We start from the raw sequence: 16,500 nt of genomic DNA, 5'->3' as shown, positions 1-16,500 counted from the left end.
CTCTCTCTTGGTTATGACATGGATTTAATTATTTCTTGAATGCATTGAGACCCCTTCATAAAAATAATGTTTTTGGCAGGTATGTTCCAAAAGGAGGTAGTGTCAAGTTTTCTTCCCCAGAGTAAATAACTCATAATTCATCAGTACCTCTTTTTCCCAGGCGCAAGTTGATGTCACTTCTGAAAGTATAACGAACTGTTTATGGAAAAGATGTCTTGAATTTTTTGTTGAGCTCTCTCAATATAGATATGTAGCCTTGATTATTGATGTAGTTCATGGTTTTACTCTGAAGGAAGAAAAATTTCTATTATTAGGTATACCCTTGGATGCAATTCATTTTTTAAAAGTACAGATGGAAAGAGTACTTTACTTTAACTGATTCTTAGAGTCTTTCTCCATATGTGGCTGAATGTGAACCTTTGGGAAAGCAGAAGCCATCGAAACTCTTTGAGTTTACCTACTTAAAAATTATCTCGCTCCTTACAGTTGGTTAGCCTTGATTGGGAAAGTTGGCTTTGTTTTAGTTTTATGCATGTTATCTTTGCGCATCTACTTCTTCTTGAAGCCACTGTGCTGTTCTTTATTATTATTATTATTATTGTTGTTGTTGTTGTTGTTATTGTTATTGTTATTACTTTATCTTTTCTTTCTCAATGCAACAATTACCACTATCAAAAACAGCAGTCTGAGTCTCTGACGGTGCTGTCTATACTGGTCCTGTCACTGACAGTGTTTGTGATACCCAAATCAAGCTGTTGGTATTTTTTATGTAATACATACGTTTACAAGTAAGGTTAGAAACTTATGGATTGTGCAATGATAGCTCTTTACATAAGTTAAAACTTTTGAACAGAAAGCTGGTCTTAAAAATAGTACGACAAACTTACACCAGGGAGATGAAGAAAGAAAATACCGAGAACTTTCTAGTTTCACCCTCTCTGAAGAATTAATACCATTTGGTTAATGAGTTTTCTTGGCTAAATAAACAGCATCTATGTAAGATTCAGCACCTTGTCACTTTAACCATTTATTATCACCAAGTGTTCCTAACTGGACTACAGCTGCTGCATGTCACAAGAAAAAAAAAAGGTGTTACCAAATGCAGCTTAATTGGTCCACATTTAAAATTCACACCTTTTTATTTAACTACAGAAGCAGCAGCAGTGTTTTATGGTAGGGCTCTGTCTTTAATGGGGATTCTTAGGCATAACCAGTTAGCTGGTCTGTTATTTCACATGCATTGGTGTTTATTTTGATAATGGACTAAATTAAATTTAAATGGGGAGCAAATTTTACATTAGTTCACACGTCACAAGTTGGGAGACGGCAACATGGAATAAATATTAAGCATTTAGACACTGTGGTGAATGGTACTATAGAAAAGCCTGAAAACATATACATAAATGATGACTGCTCTTTTGCATGTGTTTGTTGTCATGTTTCATACAGTAGACTAGAGAGCATAAGGTGCCAGATAGCCTTGATTTTTTTTTCTTCCCCAAACTTTCTAGTGAACCTAGTGCAGAAGAACCATGCCACCAGCATTATGTGGAGAGTGCGTGCCAGCAAATGGTGTAGGTGGCCAGTTTGTTCCTTAAAGCAGGTGGCTGTGAGAAAGGCAATTCTAGCACCCTGAGGGGATCTGATGCACTGTTGCTAGGAGAGAGAAGAAAGATGTGGTTGTATCCTATGAATCATTTTATCATTGTGAAACTTACCTCATTTAAAGCTCTGGGTCACCAAGGAAAGCACACCCTTCAAGGGAAACATTGTTCTTGCAAACGCAAATGTCTGTTGTCTGGAGGTTGTATGCGTTGTTGTAACAGTTGAATTCAGCCCACTCTGCTTACATGTTGCTGTATTTGATACAATGTGTTTAAATTAGAGGCCTTCATATTTTGTGTTTCTTTCAAATGCCAAGTTGTGTCAAATTCATTTTACTGTCGCTCTGTGGTCCTTGCGAGTGCCAAGAGCAGATCAGTTGTTTCCTTTCAAATTTTACTTAGGAAGGCATGTTTTATCTTGATGCTGCCAAGATAAAATAATGGATTTCTTTTGTAGGTGGAACACCTAATTTGAAAACACTGTGGTTTGCCAAGGGACCTGAAGTGGAAAAGCAACGGTACAGTACATTTCTGGCATGCTTTCATCTTCAGGATTTGATGGAAGAGCTCCAAGCTCTAGAAGCACCTGTTGCAGGATTCTGCTGCTTGCTGGCCTATCTAATGCTGCAGGTAACTGGGACAGTTACTCTTTCTTCAGCTGTCATCCCTTATAGGTGTGATTGACTGGTAAACTCTTTTTTGTTGGCCTGCGGTCAATTTTTCTCATAATCTTTACTGTAGGCATAGTTGATCAAATATAATAGTACTGCATTACAGTATTTTAATTACTTCATTTAACATGCATCATCCTGTTTAAGAAACACTTTTTTTTTTAGTAGTTCATAATAACTCTCACATGCCCATGACAAAACCCCTTGGGCAGTTTAACAGACAGCGTGTAAACTGAGGGATTTCCCACCCTTTTGGGGACCCGTTTGCAAATTAGAGCTTTTCTTAGTGTTTCCTTAGTGTCATCAAAAGGAGACATCCCCTCAGGTGACTATGCAGGCTGGGCAAACAGGCAGTATAAATATTTAGTCAGCTCTCACTATTTTTTCACACTACTTTGTCAATCTATTCCATTTCAAGCCAGAATTGAGGACATGGTTCTTCTCATTAAAGTCTGAGTAATAGGGGATCATTAGGTAGTAGTTTTGCTATAATTCCAAACGCTTGGCAGCCTGCAGACTACCTTAATTGTAATGAAAAGGAATGCAAGATTAAATGCAATAACACTTTATTATTTATATTTCTCTTATGTATTTAATATGTTGCCTGTACTTGCCACCCTTCAAATGGTGATCTCACAAGTAGATTTTCCTCTCTGAGGATGAGAAAATTAGAATGTCTTTATCTAATCTGATAAGCTTTGTTGCACTTTTACTTACACTGAACTGTGTTTCGTCTCTTGTTTTGCTTTTTCATACTTCACTTGCCTCAATGACAATTATAGTGTTGTATGATGCATGAAAATAGGATCTCTATGGCTTTTCTGTTCTTTTTCCTTCATATATGTTTGCTCAAACTTAGATGACGCATTGAGGCAGTATGTATGGGAATTATACAAATGATCCATATAGCTCCTTTTTTCTTTAATCTTTGCATAGCAAAATATTAATGGAAATTTTTTTGAAGATCAAAGTCATGAAACAACATTTCATGCCTTACAGTTTCAATTCAACAAGATAAGAATTGTATACTTAGCTTTAAAAACATACTTTACATGTTTTTTTTGTATTTGGATATGTTTTCACTGTTGCATTCATTTATCATGCTACTCTATGTACCCCTTTGTAGCATGATTACCAAATTATTTGAGAAAGGTTTCTTTAGTGGCATTAAGAAGTTGAGTAACATGATGGAACATCTACAAATGTATGGATTAATCACAGCATATTAATAAAATGGAAAAAAAAAAAAAAAAAAAAAAGCTGTTTAACAATATGATCTTCAGAATTTATTATCCAGTGGCTAACATTGAAAACAAAGAGGAAAAACAGCTTTGCAGCTTGTAATTTCAGCAAGAAGACTAGCTGAGAGATCATGATAAAAGGGCTTAGCTTGATGGAAGGTTTTTCATGGCAGTACCAGTTTCTCAACACCTGTCCCATTTTCCTGATTCTCTTCTGCCCTCAGAGAAGCATAAATACAATCTACCCTGTGAACTAGACTAGCAAATTGATTTGGATCAAAATGTTTTTCATTGCTTAGTTGTTTTTAACTCTTTTTTTTTGCTGTCGTCGTTGTTCTCTGATGTTGTCCATTTGTTTTCATGGTGTGTTTGAAAGGAAGAGCAAGAGTAAGTGTCAGAAGCCATGCTTTGAGCTGACAGCACTGCCTCCATTTGTTTTTGTAGCTGAGAAAACAATGCTTGTCTAGCTGTGGGCTAATTCTTGTCTTTACACTTCATTCTTGAATTTTTATTAAAGAGTTAAAGGGGATTGTTAACTCCAAGGGATTTAAGTTAATATTAGGCTTCCATCTGAGGTACGCTACCATCATTTCTGTTAAGTCATATGAGGGAGAAATTTCTCAACTTTTTGTCTCAAGGGAGAAACTTCTCAATGATTTTGTTAGATATCATTTAAACCAACCTGAAACTTCTTTTCTTTTTCTTTATTTTTGGACAAACCAGCATACTGACCAACCAGGCTTCCTCAAAATGTGTGCCATAACAGCATATAAAGCATGATTTAAAGTGTAATTTTTTCAATGAGGGTACTTTTCAAATATACTCTAATTGAAAATAAAAATAGTGAAAAAATGACAATAAAAAAGACATTTAAATGTTTTTAAAAACGGCGAAAGGAGTGAATCACTTCAGAGATAAAACTGTAGAGCCACCAAAGAAAGGGGAGATAGAAACAATATTTTAAGCTCCTACATTTTTAGAAGAAATCTGACAATGCAAGCATGATTACTGACTGAGTTGGGATACTGAATGAAGTATTTCTCTAAAGAAATGTTTTGACATTGGTAAACATTTTTATTGGCCTACTCTCCTGGGGACATTTTTTTTTCCTGTTGTATTTGCAAAAAGACTTTGACTTACTTTTCTTAAGACAAAATTGTGCAAGTATTGAGAATTGCTCTGTAAATATAAATCACTTTTTCTGTTACTGCAATGGATAAAATTTGCAGATGTGTTGCCATCTACACAAAGATGACAACTGACTTGAAATACAGGGTGAAGTAGGGCCATTATCAGATCTCAGCAGCCAGGTGGAGTTAATGAATACCAAGGAGCAATTGGAAACTTAAAATTTCTAAGACATCCCTTACACTATGCAAGTTTTAATAACTTCATAGAGAGGAAAGTATTTTACTACAGGATAAGCAACAAGGCCTGATGAGAAAAGCAAAATACAACAACTGCCAATAGTGGCTGAGTAATTTATATCTTGAAGATTACTCGTAAGCAAATAAATGAATGAAGTAATCATAGATGGCTTCTTAGTATTCTTTTGTGTTTGTTTGTTGTTTTATTTTGTTTTTTTTTTCCTGTTCATTTACATCAATATTTGTATTTTCTCTCCTTCATTCTTTTTTTTTTCCTTATTTCACAATTAATAATAGCCTTAATAGAAGGTCATATGAGATTGAAGTGGGATATGCACAACATTCCCTGAAAATCAAGCTGTTAAAAGACAGAGAAAGCAGAGTTGTAGGCAGCCTTTTAGCTGTACTGTAATTACACATTACACACTTCGTCACTTTTGCAAGAGATACCTTCCCTTAAGTTCCAGTTGATACTGAACTTCAATGCCTTGTGGATCTCACTTAGTCCTCTTTGTAGTCTCAACACTTGTATTTTGTCTTGTGGCACAAGTATAATTTACCGTTCTTACAGAGGAAGCAGATGATCAGAATTAGACAGCCAGGGTGTCAGTCCAGCTGCTCTAGAGGCACTGTCTTTCCTCTGAGGTTGACCATGTGCATCTACAAAATCCCAGAATACTTTTTCACATCAGTAAATGCACCATATTCTCCCTTTTCTGGTAGAATTTGAGTGAACTGTTACAATAATTTAGAATTTTCCTTCATGTTTTCTCACTTAAGCATTTTAGATGCATTTTTCTTAGAGTTTTGAGTTTTTCTCACATCACTATGTAACCTAGTGAAAGAATCCAGGTATGTTTTTTTAAAAAACTTGAAATTTAACTTGAAAAGGTAATTAAAATAGTTTAGATTTTTATTTTTTTTTTTAAGTTTTCAACAGGTAACTATGTAAGCATTTAAAATAAATCCTAATGGTCATCAGATCTGTGGCTCATTGAGGTGGTTTTTATTTTGGGACTTGGTTATAGAGTAATTTTTGTTGCTATTATTGTTTTGTTTATTTGTTTTTGTTTGATTGTTTTTTACTATGCTCAGCATTATGGCTATGAAGAAAATTCCTGTTATTAAGGAACTTCAGGGAAATAGGAGAAGGGAACATGTAAAGGGTGTGCATTTTGTTTGATGTGTGGCAATCATGTATATATGCTATACATGGGTATGGCGAGCTATGCATTTCATTCAAATTGTGAAAGTTTTTTGTTCTATGTGAATGTCTTTTCCTAGACAGTACATTCAGGGTTGTCATAACTCCATGAGGTCATTGATTTAAATCAATGTCTTGATGTGCTTGAGAAATGTTTGACATGTTTGAGAAAAAGAGGGGCCAATTTTAGCAGTTTCTCTTCAGAGCCTTCAAATAACATGTTACTTTCATCTCTGTTTTAGGTCCATAGCCTATCTCTGGAAGACTTAAATGCATTTGTGGCACTCGTTCTCTGCCTCAGAGGAAAGTCAGCGTCTCAGCTGGAACGTTTGCAGGTATTGATTGGAATAATTGAGTAACATGAAATGTTCATGGTAACTCAGGAATAAATATTGGGGGAGAATTCTGCTTTATTTTTATTTTTTTTATACGGGAATTGAGCATTGCAGAAAATAGTAGGCTTTTAATGTCGTACAGCTAATTTGAATATTTGTATTTGTTAATCATGTAGAAAAAAACAATAGAAGGGACATTCTCTAGTGGTTGGGATCCTAGGGTGAGTGAATTAGTCTCAGTTTTCTTCTTGACTTGGTTTCTGGATTTCTAGCTGATGGAAATTTTTAATGGTCAATCCCATCTTGATACATTGCTTCATTCCTTTTTCCTGAGGATGACAGTGTTTCAGGACATCTTTGTTTGAAAATCACTACATTTAATAAAGCTTGGCACTACTTCGTGTGGCTGAACATAAATCCAGCTAGAAAAAATGTCTTCTTACCTAATGTGTGTCCCACTATAGTGAAGACCGATTGAATCACTCTGTAGAATATTGGATTGCAGAGAGCTATTCTGTGTTTTGCTTGTTTGTTTGTTTGTTTCCCATGTTGGTGTGGTCTAGTCTAATCACTTGGATCTTCTGATTTGTGGATCAAACTTTTCCAGTGCAGTCTTAAAGTAGGAAATGTATTTATTTATTACTTCTTTTTTATTAATGTGTAGCAGGGAATTAAAAGTTAAGACCGCAGAAACCATATGAATTATGTAATCATGGATGCTTATGGAATCAGCTAGAGAGGTAGAGACTTTATACTTGTATATGAGCAGTCAATTAAGTAAAGATCTTCTTGTGATATGTTAGTAATAGTGCTGTATTGATAAAGGCAGAAAGAGAAAATTACCTAATATTTACAAGGGCTTCTAGAATCTGCTTTTAGATCTGTGACCAAGCTGTAGTAAGTTTTGAAAATAAATTTGAAGATACTGACAATGGTTAAAGAAATCTACATTGTACCAGTGTTTTTCTGTACAGTGATTGTAGAGGATCAGTGTGTTCTCTTCCATGGGCTGTGTAGTCATGAGACTTGAGGGATGCAGGTAGGAAATCTCAGTTAAGATCTAAATTTCATGACTGTCAATTATTCAAGAGTTCTTTTAAAAAATTATACACTTTGCAAATTTGTTTTCTCCCTTTCCTATTTTCATAAATTCACATGTGGAAAAGCAGGTTCTTAGATGGTTATTGGAATGGAGTCCTCTAACTAGTTTTTCTTGTATATCTGATTATGCAAGAGGATTTTCAAAGTCATAACTTCAGATTGCATGTGAATTAGTAGCAGTGTACAAAACAGACTGCATGTGTCAATGGATATTTGAGATGTGGGCTTACTTAAAAAAAAAAAAAAAAAAAGGAAGAGTTAAAAATGGTTGGAAGGTCTACCTTCTCTCTGAAAATCTTGTTTATATTTCCGGGGAATTCTCTGTTTCTTTGAACAGGCCATGTTAGAGTTTTCAAAGTCCTTTTTGTTAATGCTAAGGTAACCAAACACTCCTGTTACTGTCTCTTGGTTTCTAGTGCATGGGGACCAAAAAAAAAAACAAAAAACGGAGTGATTCCAGTTTCATTATTTGACTCAGTCTGACATAATTTTTTTCCCTCCAAATTTATCACACATTTGTTCTTTAGGCAATCAGTGTTAGATCTGTGTAACAAAAAGGAAGCAATGAAATGAAGGCAATACAGAAAACAGCAAAAATGTAGGATTTATTTCTGTCTTGAAGACATTATTACACATAATGTTGCACTTAATGTTGAGCATATCATTATTTTATCAAGTCTGACATGGCAGTCATTCAGTAAAAGCATAAAGGCAGCCAAGCGTAATTAGGAAGTATTGAAACAATTGGTTATAGATGCGCCTACAGGTGCTATTACATAAATTTATGTAAATGTAAATTATGTAAAGTGCTTGGAAGTTTATTCACTTTGATTTGGAAGACTTTGTTCATTCATTCATGTTGTGGTTCTATGGAATTATAAATCTGAGTTTGGGATGCTTAGTATTGCGTCCAACCATGTACTTATCAGCAGTCATTCTGCTAATTGAACCTTGTTCACAAAATTTTGTAACTTACAAAGCTTGTGGAAGATCAAGTATTGTCTGTTCATCCACTGCTGGCATAAAAGTACATGAAACATGAAGTTGGTGTTATGCTGTATCATGCACTCTACCGAAGCAGACAGTATGATATTGGGATTGAGTTATGGTTGATATTGGCAGGTTTAACTTTCAAAAGTTATATCACTCTGCTGTTTATATCAGCACTTCATGCACTAATGCATTCTGCTGTGCTAAAAAACAACAAAAGATTCACGCAATGCAGCTGAAATATTTGTATCAGGCTATTTCTTGTCATTCATAAAGCACTTCCTAGTGCTTTCTGTTGACATTCATAGTGGTGCCTTTGGTAAATGTTCAAGCCAGAATAAATCCCTATAAAGAGAATAATGAGGAAAGATTTTGGCCTGTTTCTATTCTGAGGATGTGAATAGGTGAATAACAGTTTGAAAACTTTCCCTTGTTACAGTTGAATTAATCTACCTTCCTGTGTTTTGATGACTTGGATCTCCAAGTGGAAAATAGTTGCTCTTTGGCAGTTTGATGCATATCTCCTGAATTTTCAAGTTATATCATGAGAGAATGTCATGTTGGGTGTATTGCCATAAAAAAAGCTTCTCTCTTTCATATCTAAACCACCTGTAATTTTGTGGTAGGATCGACTTTAATATCTATATGACGTGAATCTCACTTGACTGGAAATGTAAAAAATGGTCTGTTTCTCATTTCTGTGTTTCTGAAAAGTGGTGTGTAGATGAACTCCGTTATATCCTCTGAAGTTTCTCTTGAAAGGCAGGAGACAAATCTAATAGAACATTTTATACAAATATTTTAATGATAAATACAGATCAATAAAGCAAGCATTCTGAGAATTGCAATTTAAGCAAGTCTTTTTCAGAATCCACTTCAGAATAGTTAAAATGTTTTTACACATTTCTATGTTTATTTTGTAGACCTGCAAAACTGAATTATGATGATAACTTTATTTTAATAAGTATGAAACATATTATCGATAGATGTTTAATAGTTTAAATTTCTATGTTTAAAATCAGTAGAGGGCCCAAATATAATACATACACTATAACAAGTACACTAGTACACAGTTAATAAATACATGAGCCTCATAGTAGAAAAACAGAAGAACAGAGTACTTGTCATACTTTTTCTTCTCCTCTGAAAAGTTAAACAAGATCCCTAGGAACAACTTAATAAAGTTTCAAAGAAGTTAACATTAAACTTAGTCAGCATCTACAAATATTTATGAAAATGTTTGCTTATTTGCAATCTTGGACTTGTTTCTACATTTTAAGTAATAATTCTGTATTAATATTTACTCCTTATAAACAATTCTGTGAAGAACACTGATTTGGTCAAAGTAGTTTTGCTCTATTTCTGCACAAGAGTCCATTAGCAAATATGTTTGAGTAGAAGAAAACAACTTCTACTGTTAACATGAGAGAAAATGTAAATAGAGCCTGTTCTCATGTGGTGATCTTTTCAGCCTTCAATTCCAAATCTGCTTTCTGATATACGATCCATATTTCATAGTTAATGAGATCCATAAGCCCACAAATTCATTAACAAATGTCTGTGGCTTGAATAAAATGGGTTAAAGCCATAAAAATATAGTTTATCTCATGCTGAAAGAAAGTGGCCTGTGGACATATAACTGAAATACATGATGCCACTTGCAGAAAGTAACTGCTTAATATTTGTATGTGAAGAATTGGTTATTTTTCAAGATCAATGGTTTCAAAATACTGAAATGTGCACATGACAGACAAGGGCTTTTGTAAATTCTTTTTCTCTTTTTATTTTTTATCTAGTTTCCTTGTACATCCCTTTTATGGTATATTAACATGCTGCTTTGCCCAAGCCTCCCATAGAGCTTATACATAAGGTCAGAATTAAGTTTTGGACCCCAGGTTGCTTATTTCCCTTCTTTCTATTTTAATCTGGTGTGCTGTTTTGGCAGAAAGCCCAGAGAGCCATCAGTCTAACTCTGCAGCCATTGTAGAGAGAAAGAGGCACCAGCAGTCGTGCTTGCAGTGTTGTTTCTTACATTGTGCTACCCATGGTTGTTTACAAGTGCAATTATAGATCATCTTTCACCTGTAATGCATGTAGAACACTGTCCAAATAGGAGAGGCCACAGTGAGTTACAAACAGAAGTAATACGTTTCTTCTAGGATTTCTTCAAATATGTAAACACTGGTATTAGAGGTGGAAAGTTGTGAATCACATATTTCTGAAAGTCACAGCCTGGAAAATGCCTGGAAATTGGTAGATGAAACTTAGGTTCTGTAGATGCTTTTAAAAGTGAAATGTATGTCATAATACATGATGAAAAAGTTAGTAGCAGATGCATAATGGATATACGCATCACTTACTGCTGGTATTTATGGCATTTGCAAGCTCTTTATAGCTTCGCCATAACATACCCAGTTATGCCATAATATCTACTTTGGACTAGTTACATCTTTTTGTGCTACTCATAAAAGAATCTCTTTTGCTGTGTATGAAATATAAAAAAGTCAAGCCTGAAATGTATATCTTCAATTTTTCAAGTGCATTCAGTTACTTGAAAAATATTACTGATATGAAATGCGGACAATCATTTTAAGTCTTAAATGATAAGTTCTAGAGAGTCTATGCAATTTGATTGCAAATAGACTTACACACACACACAAAAAAAAAAAAAAAAAAAACACTAACAAGCATTACTTCATTAGATGTTGGAATAATGTGAGGAAAATAAAAATAAAATAAAATCTCAGCAAACTAGTTTGACAGGCAGAAATAGCTTTAGCAATAATTGCAGTTGTGTAGAAGGTTGTAATATTTTCTGTTGTATGGTGCAATAGAAGGAGAATTACCTTGGTAATGGTTTGATATCAATATTACACAAGTTAATTTTTTTCTCAAGTGTTTTCCTAGGGATACTTAGCCACATTCATGAAAATAAATTAGTATGTTTTAGAGTAACGTGCAAGTATCTTAGTTAGGGTAACTCATACTTCAGAAGAATATTGCTAAATCTATTCTGTATTTTTAACTCAGTATTTTTGTTCTCCTCTGCCATCCAAACAGAAAAACATAAATAATACCCTGACTCTGAATATTCTAGAATTTGTCTTTGACCTATTTGGCAAACCAGGCTACATTTGTCAACACCATTAGATGTGATACTGTTCAGACAGACTCCAAACAGCTTTTGTAAGCAATCTACATTTTTCAAAACACAATTGTTTAAAAATAAAATAAAAATTTCTCCAGGAGAAATAAAGCCATTTCTGTGTATGTTTACTGTACCTGTGTGACTGTTTCCTATAATAAATATTTACTTGCAGTCTAATTGAATTACGGAAAACATAAAATACAAGTAAGAATATTGTAAAGGTCTCCTAGCTAAAACTCTCTTAGGATCTGCTTTCATGATATATTTTTGGTATTAACTAAAGAGGAATTTTAATGCATTCCCAAATTCTTTACTGAATCAGGGCTTCATATTCCCACAGAACTTGCATCCGACAATACTGTTTTTAAGATGATTGGTGAGATTGTAACTGGTCAGGTGGGAGCAAGGGTGGGCTGAGGTGTTTTACTATCATTGCTTCAGAGCCCATTCTCTCATGTTCTGCAGCCCTTAGGTTTTCTCAGTGTTCTGGGCTAATCTGGAACAGAAGCACAGTAGTATAGGATGTGATTTCAAGCTGAGAGTGGTTAAGTCCCTGTTCAACTGCAGAAATAAAACTTTTTCTCATTGCCTCAACAAAATCTTAAGTAAATCAGTCCAAATAACAGGAGTTCAAGTCTTCAAGTAGTTAAATTAGTTTGGTTTTTAAGCATGTACATGGTTAATCAAGAGCAAGTTGCATCAAATGAAGACAGCAAGAGAGTACCTGATTTGATTGTGCTGAAATTGTTGAAAACCTTTCACATTCCACTAAACAAGTTCAGAGAGTAGCCAGTTTCACACTGGGAATCCTGCTTATATTAAATCTATATATTAAGTCTGAATGTATTCAGGCTTGCATACTCTATTTTTTTTCCTGTTAACTGTATTTTGGTCTCTTGGGCCTGCATGCCTGCTTCAGCGTGCTGCCTTTGCACTGTTGGACCCTTTTATTTTCTCTAGTAAATGTGAAGTGGTGGGTATGGCTCTAATACTTAACACTCAGTAAGAGAATTGTGAACTTGCACAGGTTAAACATCTGTGCAAACAGAATTATATCTCAGGAGCTCAATTTACTCACTGTTTGTAGTATTTTTTGCAAGTCCAATATGTAGATCTGTTGGTATTTTCAGAATCATCCTTTGAAGTTCTGAAGAAATCCAAGTTCTTTGGGTCCTGTTGTACAGACAGCTGTCTCTACCTTTCTTTGCTGGTGTTGATTCATAAACATACAAGAAAAAAATTTTAGGATGCCATATTCAACTTCCAGACAAGATTGCTGCTCCCCAACCATTTTCTTCTTTACCAAGTTGGATATAGTCATTAGTATTTTTGGAGTGTGCTTCCTTGAACATTTTTTACGTTTGACATAATCTCGAGTATCAAAATTCACATAACTGTGTGAATTCAGTTATGTGTCAGTGGCACGGATACAAACCCCAGCATGACCAGATCAGCTCTTCTACCTTCTGAAAAAAAATAAAAATATAAAATAAAATTAGTTGGATGCCCTTTGCTTATGGAGAAAATCATTGAGCAAGTGCCTTAAACCAGAGGATTTATATTCCTTTTTGTGGAAGAGATCTTGCATTTTTTTCCATAATCGCATGGGCTTACTATGCCATTTTTTTATTTTTTATTTTTTTTATTTTTTATTTTTCCCCTTAACTGTCATGTAGCTTATTAGCAAGGTTTCAACAGTAAGGAAATAGAAGCAGAGTTTTGGCTGTAATCTGCTTTCAAGCTTTATATAGCATAAAGGTTACCTTAAGGTAAAAGGTAATCTGGCATTTCAGCTGAAATTACTGTTACTTTTTAATCCATGCCCAGTAACACTGCAGAAGATGAAATGTAATTTTTGCTCGTGGGAGTAATAAGATCTCACAAATATTGATTAAGCAAACTGTCAGCTTTCAAAAAAAGAAAGAAGTTACTACAGAGCAGGAAATATTAATTTCTGGTATCAACTGATTCTTTCCTGCTAGGTTTGTCTTGGTCTACTCATAAGACAAATAGTTTCAACTTCCTTGCATGCTGTGTTAGAAGGAAGAAGTGGTACCTGAGGGCTGGTGCTGGTATTTGCATGGCAGAGGTGGGGTTGTTCTCCGTTGCATCTAAGGGCTGACCTGACTCCCCATAGGGCAGGTGACGGGCAGGGGCTGAAGCTGGGGAGGGAAGGGAGCATGCCATCAGGAAGCGGTGGCACCCGTGCACCTGCCTGTCATCTGCTTCGGGCTGCCTGCACCTGCCTGCGTGTCCCTGTCACGCCTGGGCAGGAATGCAGGCTGCACATCTGCCTGACCTTGCCTTGGAGAAGCAGATGGCTAATTGTAACTTGGGAGAAGCAAAAAACGATTTTCTGAAATGATCTAACGAGCCACATATAGGTGGATGGGGAGAGAAGATAAAACAAGCCTTTAGGCATGCAGTTACAGGGCTTCATAGGATGTACTGGAATTTTTCAAATGGCTATGGTAGAAATGTTCACCTTGAAGAAATCAGAAACAGCAAGGCTAACCAAGAACCGATTTGTTCTCTTTCTTTTCAAGTCTATTCTTGATTGACATCATCATTGTCCAGGGGTTAAAAGTCAAGACACTGTCTTATTCCTGTCTCTTGCTTCCTGTATGACTTTGGTCAAATTGTTATTTTTTTTTTCCTTTTCTAGTTTTTATTTGTAATACTCATGCAACCAATAATTTCAATAACAGTAGCTGAAAAACCAGAAGTGCTCTACAAAGGTGCTTTGTTTTTTTTTTACTATGTTCTTAACATCAATATTGGAGTGATGTTGCACATATATTCTCCTCCTATTTACCTTCATTTGACATTTCTTTCATGACAATTTCACTTGACACTAACTGAACAATAGTTGAGATGTGGTTGAAGGAACGTTTTATAAAAAAGTGGAGCTATTTTAAGAGAAAGATTGAAGTATACATTATAACGTTCCTTACCAGTGTTGTATCTTAGCACCTCATGATATCACCACTTGCTAAGACAGCTTTATTCTGTTATTCTAAGTGAGAAAACAAAACCCAGAGAAAATAATGCCGGATCTATAAAGGTGGTTTTGTTACCTCCAAATAAAATTTGTAGGTATGAGCAAGCTAAATACAATTTATGGGGATGTTTATTTAATTGCTCAGAAATCTAACCAGCATGTCTAGAGTAACACCAGCACTAGTAGAAAGCATATGCATATTAACTAAAAAGGTATATTACATTCAATTATGCCACTATATATTCATCTGATGCATTCAAAACAAGCAACATTCAGTTCCCTGCACAATAAGAAATAATATATGTATTGGTTTTAGCAAAGGCAGTTAATGCATGCCTAGGGATCTTTTCCTATGTAGCAATAGCTTTCTGCTTACTTATTGTATATAGGATACAGGTCCTTTCACAGGTCATCTGAGATACTGTTGTATTGATCCATGGTTTGATTTGTCTTGGACCTGAAGGTAGTCCTGAAATAGAGTAGACCTACTCTTTTCTTCCTCAACCTATGGACTCAACACCTGTAAAATCCGTTAGCCAGAACTGTTTACCTTGGACCCTATCACTTCCAAAGGTGAACTTTAGTATCAACTAATCCTGTGCTACAGCTGCTTTACAATACAAAGAAATTAGAGGGGGGGCAGAGGGGGGAAACAGAAAAACACTTTATTGTGCTGGCAAACAGTGTTTGTTCTCCTGGAATTCCCTGTACAAACCATCTTGGTTCACTGGCAGTTTCATTTATACCAGATGTGACGTTAGTAACAGCTGTCATAAGCTTTCTTGGAAGGTGCAGAGCTTCAGATATACCAAGTAAGTAATGCCTGATCTAAATTGTGCTGAAGTTCACCAGTCTTTCTGTTGATCAGAAACAGATCAGGCTCCTAAAAAGTATATACTCAAAAATTAGAGAGGGATTGGTCATACATTGAGACAAATAGGTCTTGAACATCTACTTTGACTCCAAGGAGAAAATAAGTTCTAGCTTGGCTAATAAGCCTCAGGCAGTTTTAGCAGTAAACTCCCACCTATCAAAATTTCTTTGTACATGTAGTTGCAACGATGTCTTAATCCACAGCAATAGTTTCACAGTACACTATGAAAAAAGCCCACAGGAGAGGACACCAGACTGTGGCACATGGAAGAGTTGTATACTAAACCAGTTAGCATTTGCCAATGTAGTCTGCAGCTGTGGCAAAGGTAGCCAAGTATGTTCTGCTGGGCAGCTGTGTTGGTGGCAGATTTTTTACTTCTAAACTTTTTTTTTTTATGGACCAGTCCTATGATTAAACAAAGGGGAAAGGCCTGGGGTAAGAAATGGATGAGGTTTTTAGATTGCGAGTATGGTTAAGAGGCAGGTGATGGTAAATGAAGCCCCTAATTTAAAAGGTTTTGTTAAAGGAGCTAGTCAGCACAGAGTAGAATACAGAAATATAGAGTGAGGGTCAGAAAGTAAGGGAGTGGAAAACTTTTGGGCTTTGGAGGCTTACATTGGGCAGTTGCTGGAACTAAGAAAGGAAGGCGTCCTTTTGTACAGTTCTTTAAGTTTGTTGTCTCTAGTAATGGTCTCCTAATAACTTTTGAATATGTTGGCTATTTTCAGGAGTGTTTGATAGGGATGGAGGAGTCTCTGAGAGAAGCACATCACTGCAGATTTTCTGAGGTTCGGAGAGCCCATTGGTTTCTGGTGCAGGTGTACCAGGAGCCCGTCAGCAGCTTGCCTCCCATGGGGGCAAACTTCATTTGTTGTAAGGCATGTGGAACAACTGATCCTTCTCACAATTCCACGATTTTTAACTAGCGTATGAAGAAGAAGAAAAAAAATAAATGAACATGGGA

General features: G+C 35.5%; 1 protein-coding gene across 5 annotated transcripts in view; it reads left to right on the top strand.

The window, feature by feature from the left end:
* FAM120B (family with sequence similarity 120 member B) overlaps nt 1-16,500 on the top strand; it is a 60,646-nt gene that overhangs the window by 22,716 nt on the left and 21,430 nt on the right. For all 5 annotated transcript variants that reach the window (XM_005020205.6, XM_027454204.3, XM_027454207.3 and 2 more), the window contains 2 exons: nt 2,062-2,234; nt 6,330-6,422. In XM_005020205.6, coding sequence (XP_005020262.3) covers nt 2,062-2,234; nt 6,330-6,422 — 266 coding nt within the window. The remainder of the gene's footprint in view (nt 1-2,061; nt 2,235-6,329; nt 6,423-16,500) is intronic.

This window comes from Anas platyrhynchos, chromosome 3 (genome assembly GCF_047663525.1).
Source record: "Anas platyrhynchos isolate ZD024472 breed Pekin duck chromosome 3, IASCAAS_PekinDuck_T2T, whole genome shotgun sequence".
In the NCBI taxonomy this organism is placed as follows: Eukaryota; Metazoa; Chordata; class Aves; order Anseriformes; family Anatidae; genus Anas; species Anas platyrhynchos.
The sequence above is the reverse complement of the archived record's forward strand: the minus strand, read 5'-3'. Positions and strand labels throughout refer to the sequence as shown.